We start from the raw sequence: 21,739 nt of genomic DNA on the forward strand, positions 1-21,739 counted from the left end.
GTATTGGTGGGCTGTAGTGAGATCAAATAAAAAAGATGGTATCCCCCAACCTATGCTTCCTGAGAGCACTTCTATAGCCTCTACATATGTGATAATCCTGAAGTCTGTCTCCCCAGGCCAAAACTCCATGTCAGATAGATAGGACTTTTTCACAGCAAAACTGGAAATGTGTTCCAATCTGCTGTCTGTGCAGTACCCTGGGAGTGGTAGCCTGCCAAGAATGTTCTTTCCATTTGTTTCAGACCCATAGGATGCAGGTCTAATCCCCCTTGGCCACCAGAACCAGATGCTCACAGGGCATTCTTTGTATGGACTGTGTTGGCTGGCTGGCTTTGGTGGTGCCACTGTAAAGCAGCATGTAGGGGTGGGGCATTCACTAGGTTGTCACTGGCAAGGTTAAGGTGGAGTGGCACATGGGGAGTGGGGTGCTCTCCCAGCTGGTGGGCTGCAGTGTAGTGGTACATGGAGAGGGGCACTTGCTTGGCTGGCTTAGATGGGGTCATGGAGTACAGAATATAAAGGCTGGGTATGCCTACCAACACTAGCAGGTTAGAGGGAGAATGCCAAAAATGGTACTGGAGATGGTACTGGTACCTGCCAGTGTCTCCATCCCCAGAGGGAGTCCCTATAGATGAATCTATGCCTCTCCTTCCCATTTTGGTATGGCGCTTTTATCCTTTGTTGTGGAGAAGCTTATTCAGGTAGTTTTCAGTTCTTTATCAGAGGGAATTTTTCTACATGTAGCTGGAGATTTGTTGTGTTCATAGGAAGAGGTAAGTTCGGGATCTTGCTCTACTGCCATCTTGAACTGCCTCTCTGGATTTAGCAATATATTGTTTTTAATCCAGAGATTGTTGTCTCAGAGGGTAAGGTAAATGTGTATATTCATTCAGTTTATGTTTTCCAGAATATTCCATAAAATACATTAAAGTTTTACACTATGGAGCAATTTCAGATATTTTTATGTAAATAAAAATTAAATTTCCACCATCTTTAACTTTAACAAAAGTTAAAGTTTTTTAACTTTAAGGATAGAAAAAAATAGCTCACACTTAGAGAGTACTTACTATGCACCAGGTGCTATTCTAAGACTTTAAAGTACTATAATTAAGTAGATAACGATTATTGTCTTTCTACTATCTGTTGGATGTGGTACATCTTTGACATGAGTTAATTCATTGAATCCTCACAAAAAACATTATTATTCCTATTTGAAATGAGGAAACTGAGGCCCGGAGAAATTGTCTCTTGCTCATGGTTACATGTTTGGGGAGTAGGAGAGCTGGAAATTGAATTAGTTCCAGTTGTACTGTTCTCTGATAAGAACAGAGACACAGTTGTGTAGCTATGACTGCAAAAGGTGGCTCACCTTCCATAGGAAAGAAGCCCTTGTGAGTTTCCTAATTCCATATCTGGCTCCCTGGTCACAGGACCATAACATGGAACCATGCACAATGCTTTTCTGAGACAGGTAACACTGTAACTCTAATTTTTAGGGAAATCTGCGTACCTTTGTATTAGGTACTATGTGGGGTTCTTATGACTCTAAGGTGTCACCAAAGCATCTGGAATGATTTACCCTCTCTGGCCTTGCACTATGTTCTAATTGAATTTCAGTAAGAAGTTATATGAACTCCAAATCATTGTGAAAAGTTATTTAAAAAAATAAAGGATTGAAACATTTAATTTTGTAAAACAGAATAGGAGAATATTATGTGGCCAGAATGGGATTAGAGTTAATTTTTCTAAGTGCTTATTTTTGCCCAGTCATTTGATGACTGCATAACCTTGAACAATTTTTTATCTGGATGCTTCAGTGCCTTCTTCTACAAGATACCCTACTTATTCCTTCAAACTTTGTGAATATAAATCAAGACAGTGAATGATAAAAGAAGCTTAAAGTATTAAAATATTATAAAAATGCAAGGTTTTCCTAGGCCACATTTCCAACTCCTGCCTTGAACTTATCAGTTCAGATAGAGCTGGTAAGACCCTTTCTTTCATGGTTGGCCATTGAAGTATTGACATTCTGATGTGCACACACACCCATAAAGTCTTGATTAAATTTCCCTCAGAGGTTGTTGATGGAGACAATATAAGAGCACTATTAGAAGGACAGGACATGTATAGTGATTTGAATAATTGAAAAGATTTTCTATTATGTCCTTGACCATCCTAAAGGAATACAATCGATTTGTAGAATTTTAGCACAGCAAGGGTCTGAAAGGTCATCTAATTTAAATCCTTAATTTTACAAATGAGGAAATTGAGGTCACAAAGACCAAACTCTAGTTATTGTCAGAATAGGATTTAGATGTACCTACATGGGATGCTAGATAGACTTATGCTGACTTCTACCAATTTCTTGCCAATACCTCACATCTATCTATTGGGATAATCTGTGAACTGAGCCATTTTTTTTAAAGTATATCTACTTCTTTTCATGTTCTTCAGACAGTGGGCATGGAAGAAAGTGATTCTGGAACCAAATTCAAATGGAATTATTATGACTCAAAATATTGCTCTCTGAAATGGTGATTTCATTTTTAAAAGGTATACCTAAAAAGTGAATATTTAAGTAAAGGAATAAAAAAAAGAGTAATGGTATTTCAGATACACTGGTGGTTTAGAAAGCAGATGGCTTTGCCATTTATTAACTCTATTTATAAGAGAGAAAAGACCACCCAAAATTTTAGAAAGAGTGAAAAGTGAGAGAGGGAATTCTAGAGAGATCTGGGAGAATAATAACAAGAAATTTTCTTTTGAATAAATATATGCATTTCTAAAAATCCCACATCTTCTAATTATGTGGTTCCAGTTGTCTTGTTCCCATGCAAATCTATCCTTTAAATGGAGATATTTAAATAAAGATACTATTGCCTACTGTATCTTTTTCATGTATAGTATGTTTTTGAAAGATATTTTGCTCAGTAAGAGAGCTCTGTAAGTATTTTATTTGAGAATAAAATTTAACTACAGAAGATAATAAATGTGGCATTGCCCAGATCCAGTGTAGCATATCTATATTTTTCTTTTTATATTAAGAAGCACACATTTATGCATTAATTCTTGGATTTATGTATCTCTTTCAACTAAACTTCTGCTTCTAGAAACACACATTGCCCATGGGTGATGTAATGTGGCCAGTAACAAAAGAATGAGTATAGCAAGAACAGATCAACTGTTAGTTCATCTGTTTTTGTCTAAGAAAGCTTTTAAATTGTATAGAACAAATCAATGAATGGTGCAGAAGCATCTTTCCAGAATAAAAAGCAGCACCTCTCATTAATATTTCATAAGTGATTTAAGCCCTCAGAACTCTAAGTGAAGGACACATAAAGAAGTAATGAAAGTTTAATTTTTAATCCCAGAGAATCCAAGTAATAGGCTGAATAATAATTTTAGAAGTCTATATGATGCTAAGGCCAGGGCTTGAAATGAGATGTAGAAATAAATGAATAGAATCTCCTTGACCAATCCTGAATCATCTGACCTCTTCCTGCTAAGGCTTCTGGTAAGTGGAAAGGGAACCTCATAAGAGAGACTAATAAGGGAAGGGCAAGGAGAAGTGCCTTCTGGGGAAATAGGAGAGCTTCTGGGGAAGTTGTTCCTTCTTAGAAGTAGAAAGCAAACAAAAATAAATGGCATAGAAAAGTAAGCTATGTTAAATTTGGTGTCTGAAATATGGGGAATGTGTACTACTCTGTGTCATTGAATGACAAATGACTTCTTGCTAATCCAAGCAAATTCGCAGAGCAGAAATTACACACCTATCTCTTTACAATGTAAGGAAACTAGAAGTTATTAATAAATTTTTTTTTAAATATCCAAATACTTGGAAATTTATAAACTCTCTCCTAAATAGTTACTGTGTTCAGGAAGGAAATAGAAAATGAAATGAAAGACAATGTAGAAAATAACAAAGAGGAAATGCTAGATAGATAGCAAAATCTGTGAGACATGATGAAACTCAACTTCCAGGTAAAATCTTCAAAATTTTAAAGAAGGAACTAAAAATTGGAAACATAGGAGAGGATGACAAGCTGAAACACTGGAGATCTATCTTCCCTCTGAAACTTTTATCACCTCCCTCTCCCCTTCCTGGTACTCCTTACCCCAGCCCTCCCTGCTGGCCTTGCACAGCATTCCCTCATCTCCACACATCTTTAGATATAATCAAATTCACAAAATATTTCCTTTTGCTTTTGTTAGGCATTGATGCTATTCAGCTCCAGCCTTGGGATGGTTGAGGGAGGGCTATGACTTTTGGTCTGCTTGAATATATTTGTTATCCTCAAAGGGATGTGCTAGTTAAAGTCTCATGGCTGGGACTCACTGAATAGTTCTTAAGAATAAAATTCAAATGGCAGAGAAAGAATAAGACCTCTGACAACTGAAACTGGAATGTTAACTGCAGCAAACATACCAGTGGAGGCTGAGGATTATTTCCAGTTAGGCACATGTTGAAATTAATTTTAGTTCAGAGAAATATCTTTCAGAGATGACCAGAAAAGGGGGCAATGGAGTGATGTTCAATAGTTTGCATTCTTCAGCATATTGGATCTGGAGTTTTGGCAGAGGTTAGAAACATTTGGTTAGTTTCTTAGCTCTGTTGTCAACATAGTCTTTCCACAATTCCTTGGCCATCCTGATCTTTTGTAATGGAGTGGCAAAATATGCCATTGCTCAGGTGAAATAATTCTATTGGTTGGTGTAGTGGAAGCCAGGGAAAAGACTGAAATGGTAGCCCCACCTCGTTATGGAGGTGTGAGAGATTTACAGAACAGATCCTTGCTCTGTGTAAAGGAGCTGCATGCTCATGGGGGAGCCTACAAACCCAATGGGACAAGTGAGATGCAGAGGCTATAACGAAGGGCATCTATCAAGAGTGCCACAAGCTATTCAGAGGAATCAAGAGGATGGCCAGTTCTCTCTGCTATAAACACAATACTGCAGGGAAACATTGAAGGACTTCAACTCTCTCTTGTATCAAGGGCAAGATACTTTACACCACTGGGTGTCAGTTTCCCTAATCTGTAATAGGAATAGTAGTATTAGACTTCTCAAAAGAATTAAAAGGGTCATCCATTTATTTGTCTATTCATTCTCTAAGTATTTATTGAACAACTTAGATGCCAGGCACTATGTTAGGGGTTGGGTGTGTAAAATAGACAAATATTAAACAAACAAGCATGCAACTGTGTTGGGAAATGCATTTTGAAGGAAAGAAAGAGTCCTGTGGAAGAAAATAACAGCGCTAATGACGTTAGTTGAATGGTCAGAGGTAGCTCCCCCAACGACAGCACATTTGGGGTCTGAGAATTAGAAGGAGTTAGCAATGCAAAGAGTCAAGAGAAGGAGGATTTCAACTGGAAGTGCTAATGTAGGAGATGAATTGAGAAAAAAAAATCTCGACAAACTCAAAGAATTGTGAAGAGCCTAGTGTGGCTGGAATTGCAAAGGAGAGAAAGAAAGAAACAAGATTTAGGCAGGAGCTAGACCTTGTAAAGTCTTTGTAGTTGGAGATGAAGAACCCAGACATACTCAGTGCAAAGGGGAACAATTAGAATATTCTTAGCACAGAGCCCAGAGCACCAGTCATTGGTTACTAAAGGTTAACTTGAGGTTGATTCTGACAGTGATGCTAGGGAGAAGAGAAAGGGAGGAGAGGGTAGCATGATGGAGTTTGCAATCATGTAGGTTCACACTTCTAGGTAAAACTAGACAAGGATTCCTGATTTTGGAAAAGCAGATTTTTAAAAGTATTGGATAAATTATAAGTTTACTGATAGAGATATCAGTAGAGGCACTGTTTCGTGAGGCATAAAACGCTTTAAAATTTTAACTCTGAAATCATGAAACATAATGACAATAACATAAGGAAATAATATAAAAAGTTTTAGAAGATTTTATTTATTTGTTTATTGAGAGAGAGAAAGAGAGAGAGCGCGTGCCTAACCAGAGGGAAGGGCAAAGGGAAAGGGAGAGAAAGAATCTCAAGCAGACTCTGGCTCAGTGAGGAGCCCGACGAGGGGCTCCATCTCACAACCTTGAGATCATGACCTGAGCTGAAATCAGGAGTTGGGTGCTCAACCAACTGAGCCACCCAGGAGCCCCAAGGAAGTAGTTTTTATCCCTGTGTGGCTTCTCTCATTTCTTACCCTCACTGTTTATTGTCTTAATTGAAGTGGGGCCACATCCCCCTCCTGTGTACCCAAATTAACCCAAGACTAGTCTGCAGGATCAAGTCTTTATTTTGCTCAGGGACATTTCCACCTGAAGGTCACTTCACAGGAAGCTACACGTTAAACATTGCTGTGTGGGAGGGTTCTGTCTTCAGCTCTTGGTTGGACCAGACCCATCTCTAGCATATTTGGTTTGCTTTGAATTAAAGTTTAATACTTTAAATAGATTTTTGGAATTGTTATATAAAAACAAATCTGGATACATAGCAGATACAAACAAATGAGCACATGCATTAAGATGGGGCTTTGGGACCTGATCCATTCCAGATGTTAAAGCTTACTGCTGACTAGGCTCTAGAGCTCACACTTAAATTTCATATGAACTGTGTTTTTTTGGCCTTGTTTATTTTAACTTTCTCTACAGGAAATCGTTCCTTTGTAAGAACTCTGTTTTTATTGTTGTTTTAATGAATAGTATATCTTCAAGAACTAGTTCAGTCTGATTAATGCAAAAATCAGAAGCCATCTGGGCTGTTCCACAGGCTAATGATCATGGGCAACAGGATATCTATTGCATCTCTGGGCCTGAAACAACCAGTGTTAGATGGATAGAGACACTGGAATTTTGAAGTGGCCCTGGTCATTTCTTTGCAAATGTGATCCAGTATAAAGAACGAACTTGATGTCATGCCTCTGTAAGTGACTATGGTATGGCTTCACCTGCCTTGTTAAGAAAAACTCCTTGTTAATATAAACCAGGTTTAAATACAAATCATCTCATAGAGTAGGTTATACTATAATAACAAACAGTCAATAGCAACACAACAAATCAAAAACAATAACAAACAACAAAATGTCTGTGGCTTACAACAGTATACATTTATTCTTTGCTCATGTAAACATGTCAACATGTTGGTTTGGGGTCGCTGGCAGTTCTGCTGATCTGCTCACCCTATCCCATCTGTCCCTGGGACCCAGGCTCTTGACCTTGTAAGAAAAGAAAGGAGAAGATAGTTGACTCCTTCAGTGACTCCATCCTGGAGATGGCATATCACTTCCACTCACATTATGTTGGGTAAAGCAAACCATATGGCCAAGCCTAGTCAATGGGAAGAATAAGTTTTAATTCTTCATGGGGTGGCATTATAAGTCACATGGCAATGAGCTGAGATGTTAGATCCCATGACAGGGAAGGACGTAAATAATTAGGAAAAATAATACAGTCTATCCTAGTGCCTATGCACAAAAGAAAAAGGGGTTGTTGTTGTTGTTGTTGTTATTGCTGTTGTTGTGGGGGAGGTACAAATTCACGAGTCCTACATATTGAATGTAGAATGGGCTGCAACAATATCTGAGACACTTTAGAGCATTTGATGAACTTTATTTGTCTCTTTCAGAGGATCTGTGGTTAAGGTATTGTCATGTCCAGGATCCAGAGAGAATACAGGCTTTCTGATTTAATAAGCTTTCATTTCCACAGAGACAGAGAAACACAGCCAAAATCAATTGTACCTTCTAGGTTTAGGGCCCTTGAGCCCTATAAGTTCCTCTTAAAACATTTGGACTGCAGCTGCCTTTCTCCTTGCTAAAATCCTTGAATTTCATTAGTGAGGCCCTAGGGAATGGCCCACTTTAGCTTGCTCTGATGTTATTTGGCTGTTTTTCTTCCTTCTTGTCATCTTCTAATGGACAAAATACGAGAGACTACAGTCTTAGCAGAGGAGAGTGGAGCCCTGGAGGATGAGAGAGAGCTGGGTGGTATCTTACTCCGTGTTTCCTGCTTCCTGGTTTCCAAGAACTAGTATGTTTGTCTCGCTAACAAAAATTGAACCATCATATCAGGCCTTAAAATTAATGAATCAACAAGCGTTTGTCAAATACCTATTTGCAAAGTTCCATGTTAGATGCTAAAGGCACGGCAGACGTTTTCCTTCAAAGATTCACTGTTTGGTTAGAGAGATATTTAGCATAACTTTAAGGCAATATGTGAAATTCGTGTTACAGTGCTTAGAAAGAAACCAGTTTGGTATGAGTCAGTGGGGAGGCATGTGATTTTTGAGGTCTGTGTAAGATGTGATCATATGGCTGCACCCTAATTTATTTAATCACTCTCCTATTATTAGACACTTGGAATGTTTTCAGTTCTTGTAATTATAGATCAACTTTGATGTGAATCCTTGTGTGTCTCTGCCTGTATCTCGAATGATTTCCCTATGATAGAGTGTTAGGAGTGAAGATACTGGGTCCAAAACTGAACATCTTAAAGATTCCTGATGCACACTGTCAAATTATTTCCCAGAAATTTATATATGCTTCTACCAGTTGTGGATTGGAACAACTGTGTTACCGCATCCGTGCTGGCTTTGAGTATCAGAACTTTTAAAAAAAATCTTCCCTTTATTGGCCATTTCCCTTAGCCTGGATGGATAATCCTTCAAGGCTCAACTTAAAGGTTATTTCCACTGACAAATATCCCATAATCCCCTGTTTGAGTTGAGGGTTTTGGGGTGAAGTCAGTTTCCTTTAAGGCCTTCTTTTTATCACCATTTCTCTATTCTGAAATGAAATTCATAAGATGATATAACCTCAATGCACATATAATATAAAAAATATAGTTGAGAATATAAGATTTAGGAGAAATAAAGTAAAAAATGTACATATTTACTTATTGCATTATGTTATAAGCCCAGGCAAGCTAGACTTGAAGAAAAAAATGAGGACTTAGTCTATTTTCTCTTTGAGTCACTGTGAATGCCACAGTACAAACCCAGGCTGATGTGGCTGTTTAGGTTGATGACAAATTTTCTGAAATGGTTACAAACACTTGTCAGATTTCCAGGAAAAAAAAATACAAAACTTCCTTTGATTTATACTCTACTTATAATCTTGGAAAATCCAGTGTGTATTAAAATTGGGCAAAAATATTTTAGGTTCGGTCTATAAAATAGAGCTAGATTTTACACTTAGTAATAGAACTGTCCCTTATATGAGTCTCACACAGGATATAAGAGGAATTTTGTGTGTGACTATCTCACAGTTCAGGGTGTTTAGTGTCTCTGGTCCCCAGGCACTAAATGCCAATAGTGCCTAACCACTACTGCGTTAGTTGATTAAAACAAAAACAAAAAATATTTTCAGAGATTTCCAAAATGTCCAGTTGTGGGGTGCCTAGGTGACTCAGTCAGTTAAGTGTCTGCCTTCAGCTCAGGTCATGATCTCTGGGTCCTGGGATCAAGCCCTGTATTGGACTCCCTGCTGTGCCAGGAGCCGGCTTCTTCCTCTCCCTCTGCTGCTCCCCCAGCTTGTGTGCTCTCTCTCTCAAATAAAGAAATAAAATCTTTAAAAACAAATGTGTAGTTGTGATACTTATTGAGAACCATTGTCTTAAGTAATAATATACTGTATTCATGGAATCATTCCTGATTTTGTGAGAAACCTCTAACGTTTCACCTTTCAAAGTGTCAAGAATTTCAATAGCTATTCTTTAGTTTACATTTTTTTATTATTAGGCATTTTGCTGAGGAATTCACAGTATTGTTTCGTCTATTTGCTTAACAACCCCATGAGCCAGGCTTAGATTTAATAATTTGCTCAGAAGTGCAGGGGCTCTGGCCAGGTCTGTGTGACTCCATGGACTGTGCTCATGGCCCTTATAAGACATTGACTATTGATTTAAAGCAGGTGGTCCTTATTGTATGAAGGAAATTTTCTTTTGCTTCTAATTTTCTAAGAGTTTTGCTTAATAAAAAGGAATGCTGACATTTTTTTTTATATCTACAGAAATGCATGGTTTATCTTACTGGATCCATTGATGGGTGTAATTTATAATTCATAATTTTAAATAAATTTGCATTATTTAAATTCTCATATTTGATTGGTTCATAAGCCTAATGTTGAAGTAAATTTGTTCTTCTAGAACTGTGTTTAAGATTTTTGTATCTATCCAAATAGGTGAAAACAATCCATAGTTTCATTTGTATTAACTATGTTGGAATTTAGTAAGATAGTTCTGAGAAAAATTTGTTGGAGATTCTTCCATGTTGCAGGGTCCCTTAGAACAAATTATCTATGGCAATCACTTGCTCCATAAAATTTTGAGATAATTGGGACACCTGGGTGGCAGAGTTGGTTAGGTGTCAGACTCTTGATGTCTGCTCAGGTCATGATCTCAGGGTCATGAGACTGAGCTCTGTGTCAGGCTCCAGCTCAACACGGAGTCTGCTTGAGACTCTTTTGTTCTCCCTCTGCCCCTCTTCCTACTTGTGCATGAGTCTCTCTCTCTCTTTCTCTCTAAGTAAAATCTTAAAAGAAAGTTTGAAACAATTGATAAGATAGAGCATTTTCTGGGAGTTTTGGAGGGGTAGGGAGTAATTTGATAATGTTTTCAATTTTATCCATGGTTATTATCTATTAAGATTTTATTTTCCTTCTCTTTGAGATAATTTTAGTAATTTATATTTTTTCTGGAAATAACCATTTCAAACTTTGAGCTGTATTAGCATAGCATTGTACAAAGAATTATCATTCATATGAAATTAATGTGTCAGTATTGTGTATTTGTAGCATGTTTCTCGTTTTTGGTTTATATACCTGTGTTATCTTTTTTTTTAAAGTTTTCTCTTTATTTTCTTTTATCTTTATTGACAAAGATATATCTTAAATATCCCTATCCCCCAACTTAGTCCCAAAAAACATTATTTTGTATTTTATTTTTTAGGTTTTACTTTTAGTTTTACTTTATTATCCCTCATTTTAATGTTTTTCCAATTTTTTAAGTTGACTCTTTAAATTCTCTTTGTTATCTACTGTTCTGTCTCTTTCAATAATAAAAGCGGTTTAGTCTATGACTTTCTTTGATTACAGATTTGACTAAAACTTGCTTATTTTGATATATCATGTTCTCATATTATGCTGTTTTCTAAATAATCCAAAATTGTAAATTTATCTCCCTGTTCACATTGTAGAAGTTATTAGGAGAAAGTGTTAAATATTCTTATGCTTTTGGATTTTATTTGGCTTAAGATTTTGTTATCAATATTTACTGTTATTTTATTGTGCTGAATATGTAACCCAATATTATGTAACCCATATGTAACCCAAATTAGATTAAAACTTATTCTGAATCTGCCATTTTTTCATCTCCAAATAATCCAACATTGCCAAAGTAATTTTGTTGATGATCTATTTTGTTTTTCTATTTAGGTTCGAGATGATCAAACCTTACTTGGAAAAGTGTGTGGCAGTGAAACCCTCTCTCACATTAAATCCATTACTAATAGTATCTGGATCAGGCTTAAAATAGATACTTCTGTTGTAAGAGCTAGTTTCAGAGCTGTTTATCAAGTTGGTAAGAAAATTTATGCCTCAGTTTTTAAGTTTCTAATTTGTCTGTAACATTTTAATTTCTTGAAATAACTTAGTAATTTTATGTCTTTTAATGGCGAGGAAAAAATTCTAAGAGTAATATCACATTCCTTTATATTCCTATGCAGAACTAAACCTTGCAATAAAAGTGAAGGCAAGAATCATTTATCTAAACAAATGCTACTATCATTTTCATATTTGCAGCATGTGGAGGAGAATTAACCGGAGAAGGGTTCATTCGCTCACCTTTTCATCCTAATGTGTATCCGGGAGAAAGGATCTGCAGGTGGACCATCCGCCAGCCCCAAAGCCGAGTAGTTATTTTCAATTTCACTGCCTTTGAAATTGGAAGTTCTGCCTACTGTGATAGAGATTATATTGAGGTAAGAGTAAAACATATTTGAATACTTGTATTTGGTTGAATGTTATTGAAAATATGATGTCACAGTATCCTAGGATCAGCTACAGGAAACAAAACTGTTTGTAAAGAGGAATATACCCCATGACTAAGTGGGATTTATCCCCAGAGATGCAATGTTGGTATATATTACAAAATCAGCTAATATAAAATAAAATAAAGGAAAAAACCTTCCACATGATTATCTCAGTAGATGCAGAATAAACATGTTGCCAAAATCCAGTGTCTTTTCATGATAAAAACGCTCAACAAACTAGAAATAGAAGGGAACTTCCTTAATTTGAAAATGGGCATCTATAAAAAGTCCACAACTAATATATTTACTGATGAAATACCAAATCTTTTGCCCTTATCATCAGTAAAAAGATGTCTGTTCTTACCACTTCTATTCAACATTATATTGGAGATTTTAGCTAGGGCAATTAAGTGAGGAAGGGGAAAAAAATGCATTCAGAATGAAAAGGAAGAAGTAAAACTATCTATCTTCACAGATAACATGATGTTATATATAGAAAATCATAAGGAACCCACACATACATACATACATACAATTAGAAGGAATACACACACACTCCAACATATTCAGCAAATTGCATGATACAAGATTAAAATATGAAAGCCATTTCTTTTTCTATACACTAGCAGTGAAAAATTTGAAAATGAAACCAGGGAGGCAATGCCCTTTACAATAGCATAAAAAGGAATAAATATTGAGAAATGCATCTTTAAAAAGATGTATAAAACGTATAGTCTTAAAGCGTTGTTGAAGGAGATTAAGGAGCTAAATAAGTGGAAAGACATCCCATGTTTATGGATTAGAAGACTTAATGTTGTTCGGTTGGCAGTACTCCCCAAACATATCTGAAGATTCCATTTAATCCCTATCAAAATCCCAGCTGGCATATTCTGCAGAAATTCACAAGCTGATTGCAAAGTTCATCTAGAAATGACAGAATAACTAAAGCATTTTTGAAAAAGAAGAACCAAGTTAGAAGACTCACACTTAACCAATTTTAAAACTTAGAAAAAAGCTACAGTAATAATAGTATGTTATTTGAGTAAGGACCAAAATTGGAAAAATGGGACAGCATTGAAAAATACAGAAAAAATACATTCCTGTATGGCCAGCTTATTCTTGAAAGGGTCACCAAGACATTTCAATGGGGGAAAAAATAGTGTTTTCAGCAAATGGTGTTGAATAACCACATGCAAAATTGTGAAAGTAGACCCTTTCCTTACACCATACACAGAAATTAATTAAAAATGGATCATAGACCTAAGTGTGGGAGCTAAAACAGTGAAACTTTTAGAAGACAACAGAGGGGTATTTATGACCTAGGTTAGGCCAAGGCTTCTAGATATGACACAAAGAACAACAAAAGAAAAAAAATAGAAAATTGGGCTTCATCAAAATTAAAAACAATCTAATTTTTAAAGTGGGCAAAGAATCTAAATGCGTATTTCTTCAAAGAATATACACAAATAGCCAACAAGCACATAAAAAGTTGCTGACTATCATTCATCTTCAGAGAAATACAAATCAAACCATAGCGAGATACTGCTTCACAAGTAGGAGGGTGGCTGTAATCCAGAAGCCACAACATAGAGCATATGGGCAAGGATCGAGAGAAACTGGAAACTTCTTACACTTACACACTGCTAGTGAGCATATAAAACGTACAGCCACTTCAGAACACAGTTGCAAGTTCCACAAGAAGTTACACATTTGAGCCAGCAATTCCACTCCTACCTGTATATCTAGAGGAAATGAAAATATATGTCCACATGAAAATTTATACATAAATGACTACAATTGTTATTCTTGGTAGCCAAAAAGAAGAAACAATATAAATATCCATCAACTAATGAATGGATTATTAAAATACGGCGTTTCCATACAGTGGGATATAAAAAGGAATGAAGAAAGGACACATTTTACATGGATAAATCTTGAAAATAAGTTAAAGAAGCTAGTCATATGAGACCAAGTAGTGTGTAATTTTATTTATTTGAAATGTCCAGTGTGGACTTTCTGAGCCTGGGGTTTGAGGGAAATGGGGAATGATCACTAAAAAGTATGAAGTTTCTTTAGGGGTGACTAAAATTTTATTTTATGACATTAATAATATCTTTCGGAAATAATTATTCTTAAAAACAGTTGTACTGGATATTATATAAGACAGATGAATCACAGACCTGTATCCCTGAAACAAACAATATGTTATATGTTAGATAATTGAATTTAAATTTAAAAAGCAGCTTTCCAAAATAATATTTAACAAAATAAATTTGAATATACCTTTTTTTGTTCTTGTTGTTTACTCAGATTGGTAGCAGTCCAATTTTGGGTTCTCCTGAAAATAAAAAATATTGTGGCACAGACATACCTTCATTTATAACATCTGTGTACAATTTTCTTTATGTCATATTCGTGAAAAGTTCTTCTACTGAAAATCGTGGTTTCATGGCCAAATTCAGTTCTGCAGATTTGGGTAAGATACTGACACTTTCTCCTACTTTGCCTTTGGACAGAAAAAGTTAGCAGCAGTAACAAATTATTATAGAAAATTCATCTGCACTGTAGATGTGTAGTCATCAACATTGTAAAAATTTTAAAGTACACTCAAGAGGCAAAGAAAAAAATATATTTCCTAATCAGTACATATCAATAGTTAACTGATATCTACTAATAAAAGAGAAAAACTAGGTTATCTTACATGGCATATGAGGAACATATTTCTTTTTCAGCTTTTAAGAGGTTATGATCAGATTATTTTATTTTGAATTCCGGGTAGCTTGTTGGTTAGTTATTCTAATAATGATTATTATTTTTATTTCGACAGCATGTGGAAAAATTCTGACAGAGTCAACAGGAATCATTCAAAGTCCTGGCCATCCAAATATCTACCCTCATGGCATCAACTGTACCTGGCATATATTAGTCCAACCCGGCCACCTGATTCATTTGCTCTTCAGGGTGTTTCATCTGCAGTTTCATTACAATTGCACAAATGACTATTTGGAAGTTTATGACACTGGTTCTGAGACATCTCTTGGGAGGTAAAAATATTTTGTTTTTATTTTCTTTTAACACACAAAGAACCTCCTGCTTACTTGCTTTCCTACTGCAGTGAAGAATGTTAAAATCGACCATGTTGTGTTATAAAAACCAGTTGAGAGCAACATGTTCACTCCTCAATGACCATTTCTGTATTGCTACTGACTACTCTGTAATCTTGGTCTTCAGTAATTAAGTTTTGACGTAGTGTATATCCATGAAAGCATTACCAAAATCAAGATAATTCCTCACCTCTGTCTCTCATCCCCATCCCCAGGAAACAACCAACCTTTTGATAACTATAAATTAGTTTGTAAATTCTAAAATTTTATAAAAAATGGAATTAAACTGTATGTACTCTTTTCTTGTCTGGATTTTCTTAGCGTAATTTTGTTGTTGTTGAGCTTCTTGGATCTGAGGGTTTATAGTTTCATCAAATTGAAAAATTTTTGGTCATTATTTCTTGAAATAATTTTTCTGTCTCTTCTTCCCTTTGGGGACACTGATTACAAGTATCTTAGGCCATTTGATATTGTCCCCCAGCTTGCTGATGAACTCTGCTCATTTGACTTTGAGTTCTTGTTCTCTGTGTGTTTCATTTTGGAAAGTTTCTATTGCTGCGTATTTGAGTGCACCATCTTTTCTTCTGAAATATCTCTTCTGCTATAAATCCTACCAAGTGTATTTTTCATCTTAGACATTATAGTTTTCCTTTCTAGGAAGTTTAACTTGGATCATATTTTATATCTTTCCTGTCTCTACTTTACACATTAATTTTTTTCCTTTAGCTTCTTAAATCTCTGGGATACAGTTATGACTATTTTAATGTTTTTATCTGCTAATTCAGTCATCTGTGTCATTTCTTGGTGTTCTGATTGATCAATTTTTCTTCTCATTATGTGTTCCACTTTCCTCCTTTTCATGTCTGGTAATATTCGATAGGATGCCAGACATTTCCAATTTTGTGTTTTTGTGCAGTGAACATTATTGCATTTCTGTATGTGTTTTTGAGCTTTGTGGTTTATTTTTTTTAAATTTAATTCCAGTTTGTGAACATACAGTGTAATATTAGTTGCAGGTGTACAATATGATTGAACCCTTCCATAGAACACCTGGTGCATATCACAAGTATACTCCTTAATTCCCATCACCTGTTTAATCCATCCTGCTTCTCCCCCTCCCTTCTCATAATCATCAGTTTGTTATAATTAAGAGTCTGTTTCTTGGTTTGTCTCTCTCCATTTCTCTCGCTCTCTCTTTTTTCCTTTGCTCACTTGTTTCTTAAATTCCATATATGTTGAACTTTGTTTTAGAAATGTATTAAGGTTCTCGGAAACAGCTTGATCATTTCTGGTTCTGCTTTCAAATTCACTTATTTATTGTCTCTGAAGAATCATTGTCCTTCATTGCTTGATATCCAGTATCTTGAGATCCACTGCTTTGTATATTTTTGTCCAGACCAGATTTTCAGTTGTTTCAGATGACAGATTTTATATCCAGCCCCTATTACTACATCTTTTTTGGAAATAGAAATCTCTTGATTACTTTTTTATTTCTTCTTAATTTCGTTTTCTTTTTTCTTACCCATTTTAAACATTTTCCCTTTATTTATTATTTTCTTATTTATTTTCTAAATTAGCTTTCATTATGTGCCATGGGTTTGGGATGAGGTATTCTCATAGTACATTTTTATTTTCATATCCTAGTGTTTTATTTAATCTCCTAGTGTTATTCTCCCTCTTTATTTTTTCTTTTAAAACTTTCTTCTTCTGAGTAAAATTGGTTCTACTTAAGAAAATTTAACATGGCTCGGTAACCAAGCTTTTACCTCCACATAGGCCAGCTGTTTAAAGATAATACCTCTTTAGGTACTATAGGGCTCCTATATAGGAACCCTATATAGGGCTCACTCTATAGGGCTCACTTTGCTAGGCATTGTTCTAACCCTCTTAAATGTAGTATATTAACTCATAAAATTCTAAAAACAACTCTATGAAGTAAATGCTATCATAATCTCCATTTTAGAAATGAGAAAACTGAAGCATTGGGATTGAGTGATCTGCTTAAAGTCATAATGCCTCCAAATGATGGAGCTGACACTAGAGTCTGTGCTCTATGAGTTTATGGTCTATGCTTTCCCTTTATTGTGTAACTTTATTACATTTTTATTAATAAGTTCATTAATATGCTATACAGTGACTTTGTATACCTTGCAACTTCTCATTTCCTTAAACTTCTTATGCATGGCAAGCCACACAGCTAGGTATACACATATAACCATTTCAGGGAAGTAATCATGAATAGGACGATCTTCAGCAACTTTATAAATGTTTTGGGTTTGAAATATATTTGTTTTTCAAGGTTAATGGGGGGTTATTATTTTTTATTTTTACATGTCCTAATTTTTGGTGCATGATTTCAAGTATACTAAAAGTTTTCAAATCTGTGTTCTTGGTTTCAAACAGATACTGTGGAAAATCAATCCCACCGTCTCTTACCAGTAGTACCAACTCATTAATGCTTAAATTTGTAGCTGACTCTGACCTTGCTTATGAAGGCTTTTTAATAAGCTATGAAGCAACCAATGCATCAACAGGTAACAGAACAACATTGTATACTTGGTTTCGCTCACTCCATTGCAAAAACGTACTATGATAATGCTTCATCCCCAAACCCGTGGCACATAATGAAAGCTAATTTAGAAAAGAGTATGGTGACTTCAGTGCCTTGCTTATTAAAAATAGCAATTAGACCGCAATATTGTATCAGTGTTAAATTTTCTAATTAACATAATTGTAAATATTCTGTAAGAGAATGTTTTTATTCTTAGGAATGATATATTAATGTTTTTAGGGGTAAAGACATGCCATATCTCTAAAATATTCTCAGTTGGCTCAGATGGTAAGTAAATGAGTAAGTTAGAAAAAGGGACAGAGATAAAGCAATGAGGGCAATATACAAATAGTAAATCTAGGTAAAAAGAATTTGCGAGCTAGTTCTTAAAACTTTTTAAGTTTAAAATTCTATCAAAATAAAATGTTACTTATGAGACTGAATACTAATTTTAAGAAATTAGAGAAAAATTCCTAGATGATTATCTTTTAAAACCCCCACCCCATAAATAAATAGATAAATAAATAAAAATGTATGTATTTATTTTTAAAAACTTCCACTCAGAATCCCTTCCCAATTTCTCATGTATTTCTTCTCAGAGTACCTGACCACCATACTTTATTTCACGCAAAATTGCTGTTTTCTGGTAGTTTAAGTTCTGTGTTTAGGCAGTGTGGCTTTAGATTTCTCCAGAATCGTGAGTGTGAGTGATTCATGCACTTTTCTCTCCTGAGGGCCCCATTCCAGGAGACAGTTTATTATCCAGCTCAAGCACATAGGAAATTGAATCCCCAGCAATTACCATAGTTTATGTTAAATGACTGACGCATTCACTGGACTTTGTCCAGGTGTTTAACATCCAATGACCAAAATTGGCTTTTTAAGAAATTAGAGTGTGCACACAATTTTCCATACTTCTGTAGTTTTATGTGCCTCATATATTTGGCCCAAACCACACTGAATATTAGATTAAGATTTGGAGTCAGTCACTTGGACTCTTTGGGCCACAGTTTTCTCATCTGTAAAATTAAGGAATTGGATCTGATAATCTCTGAGATGGCGTCTGGCTCTAATCAGCTATGAACACAAGTTTAATTTGTTGCCTGAATAAACTGGCTGTGTCTTAGATAACATACGTGCTGGTGGGGCCTGCTGAAAATATGGAACTCTTTGTTATGGTGTGCAAAGTAAGACATAGCTCTGTAATGACGAAAGCAACCTCACTAATACCACACTAACTTATAAGGCAGTAGCAAGTGCAGTAGGAACTAAGAGCAACCACAATAATCTGGCAGGAAGGATATTAAAGTTAAATTTTAATCTTAAAAAAAGGTTTTCAGAAAGATAAGATACAGGTAAAGTAAAAGAAAGGTGAGAAAAAGGGAAGAAACAGAGGAGAAAAAGAAGCTGATAAAGAAAACACAGAGAGGCTGGGTGGCTCAGTCAGTTAAACATCTGTCTTTGGCTCAGGTCATGATCTTGGGGTCCTGAGATGGAGCCCCACACTGGGCTCCTTGCTTGGCGGGAAGTCTGCTTCTCCCCCTGTCCCTCCCACTGCTCGTGCACACTCTCTCTCTCTCTCTCACTCAAATAAATCAATAAAAAGAAAGACAATACAAGAAAAGATATTTGACAAAAAGAGAAGGGAGCCCTGATATCGGAAACTCAAAAGACTCTTCTATCTGCCTCTCTGGATGATAATCATTACTTTGACTTCTGTCTGGTCCAGACAGGGTCGAAATCACAGACAAGGGAGTGTTCGCCTTCCGTCCTTGGCCAAGTCTGGCTGACCACTATGCTCCTGCCTTTTGCTGGGTGAACTCCTCGGCCTGACTAATAGTCAAGTATTCTAAACAGCAATCAGATGACAGACCCAGGAAGCCATATGGCACATTCAACTTACCATTTTCGAGCCTGTCTCAGTTTCCTATCGGGCAGGACGTGACTGACTGGCTGTCGTGAATTGTTACTGGTGGCCCCACGGGACTGTTCAGGGAGGGACTGATGTGGGGGTTGTGCTGGCAACTGCCAGCCCATGGGCTAACCCTGTAGGCAACCTGAGTCCTGGGGGCTGCCCAGGAAATAGGAGGTGTAGGGATGTAGGTGTAGGGATGCGTTCTTTTCAGTTGTCACCTGATTTTTTGTATTCTCTACAAAATACAATCTCAGGAAAGAGCCCCGATGGAAGCTTAGTCATTGGCCCTCATCCTATTTTATTGCTCTAGCAGAAGTTATTTTCAGAGCAATAATGACAATATTCGGCTGGTGATTTCTAGTTCACAGCAGGTGTGAGTTTCTCAGCTGAAATCTTTCCTGTCTTTATCTAGTGAAGGTTCAATTTCCTGACTTGAATCCAGTTACTTTTCCATCTGTATTTCATGCCATGGGGCTATGATGTCAGCTCCTAAATATGTGTTTGGGAGGAAAGAGATCAGTTTCTGCTCATTACTTTGACTCCCTCCCTCATCACAGTTTCTCCCTGCATCCAGATGTGCCTGGGGAAATAGAAACAAAGAACGAACCAGTAAAATGTTTCTGGGTAGAAATTCTGAAGAATTTTTTAGTAGCATTATTAGACTAGGTTTTACATGTTTGCTTATTTAGAGTATAAAATATTTGAATTTTGAAAGAATATAGTTGATTATCCAGCTAACTTTACCAATTTCAATTGTAATTTTATATTCTATTAGCATCTCCTACATATGAATTAAAATAATCTTACCACAAGGAGACTTTTAAGGTATAAGAAAGAATAGAAAATAGAAAAATGTACTTGATGACTTTTCTATTTTAATATTAGACAAAAACCCATGTAACACTTAGTCCAATGTTTTTCAAACATTGCAACATTCATGCCTCATTAGTGGGCCATGACGTTAACTTACTAGGTTACTATCTGTATTTGTTCAAAGTATGGAACAGAATAGAAAAGAATAGAATAGAAAGTATCAGTTTATCATACAAAATTTGGTGTCACCTCCTGAAACTGTTTGCAATATCCATGTGTGTGCATGATTGATGTAAATGTGTTTTTATGGTGTGTCAGAAAGTTCAAAACACAAATCCAGTTTAATTACTTATTTTTTTTTTTAATGAGGGAAAGCGAGGACCTACTACTGAATTTTCCTCTCAAGAATGCACAGCTAGTCAGTTTAGAAGCCAAACCAAAACAGTCCAGTCCCAACATTTAATCCATTTGTTTCATCCTGTCCAGGTGAGCTCTTGGAAATGCTCCAGATTAAATGCACTTGGTGTGGCTGGTAATATTCAACTCAGAGTATGGAAGGACTGTAGTGAACTTCTTCTTATTTTCTGCAAAAAAAAGGGGGGGGGCGCTTTATACTTGTCTGAAAAAATGGTCAGGAAGTGTCAGACCCACATCAGTATAGGGTTAAAAGTGGGTAGTAGTGGGCTTTCCGAACCCCCACATTCCCAGTTCAGAGTTCCCACCCACCCTATAGTCTATATTTCTTTCTTATTTTTTTTAAGATTTTATTTATTTTTTTGACACAGAGAGAGAGAGATCACAAGTAGGTGGGGGGTGGGGGAGCAGGCTCCCTGCTGAGCAGAGAGCCCAATGTGGGGCTCGATCCTAGGACACTGAGATCATGACCTGAGCCGAAGGCAGAGGCTTAACCCACTGAGCCACCCAGGTGCCCTCCTTATAGTCTATATTTCATCAGTTACCCTGAGATGAGCCCAGAAGAGGCATTTAAGAGTGAGAAGTTAAGTGATGACCAAAAGGACAAAAGTGGGTTTCTTTAGAAGAAATGAATAGGGGATACTGTTTCTATTTTCAAACTTCGGTCCAGGAGTTTATAAGAAACTTGGGGTGGGATTTTCTTGTTACAAATTCAGGTATCAGGTCCCCATCCAGAAATTTGGATTCAAATATGTCTAGGGTGGGTTATCACCAATTCAAATGGTTCTAATAAAATCTCACAGTTCTTCAGAGATTCTGGACATTAAGTCTTAGTGCATAAATTGCTATAGAATTACAACTGAGGTGTAATGGGGAATTAGACTTCCACCAGTCATGCTGGAAAGTACTTTCCGTGCTACCGAAAGGCTGATGGCTAAGTCACAAATTTTGGGCTGTAG

At 36.2% G+C, this 21,739-nt stretch overlaps 1 protein-coding gene across 1 annotated transcript in view; it reads left to right on the forward strand.

Annotated features, from left to right (window-relative positions):
* The window catches only part of LOC111155560 (cubilin), a 257,013-nt gene that overhangs the window by 38,028 nt on the left and 197,246 nt on the right, over window positions 1-21,739 (forward strand). Inside the window, exons 18-22 of the mRNA XM_022515785.1 lie at window positions 11,388-11,532; window positions 11,754-11,932; window positions 14,294-14,459; window positions 14,811-15,027; window positions 17,491-17,621. Of these exons, the coding sequence (XP_022371493.1) occupies window positions 11,388-11,532; window positions 11,754-11,932; window positions 14,294-14,459; window positions 14,811-15,027; window positions 17,491-17,621 (838 nt within the window). The remainder of the gene's footprint in view (window positions 1-11,387; window positions 11,533-11,753; window positions 11,933-14,293; window positions 14,460-14,810; window positions 15,028-17,490; window positions 17,622-21,739) is intronic.

This window comes from Enhydra lutris, unplaced genomic scaffold (genome assembly GCF_002288905.1).
Source record: "Enhydra lutris kenyoni isolate GAN:26980312 unplaced genomic scaffold, ASM228890v2 scaffoldscaffold42, whole genome shotgun sequence".
Taxonomy (NCBI): Eukaryota; Metazoa; Chordata; class Mammalia; order Carnivora; family Mustelidae; genus Enhydra; species Enhydra lutris.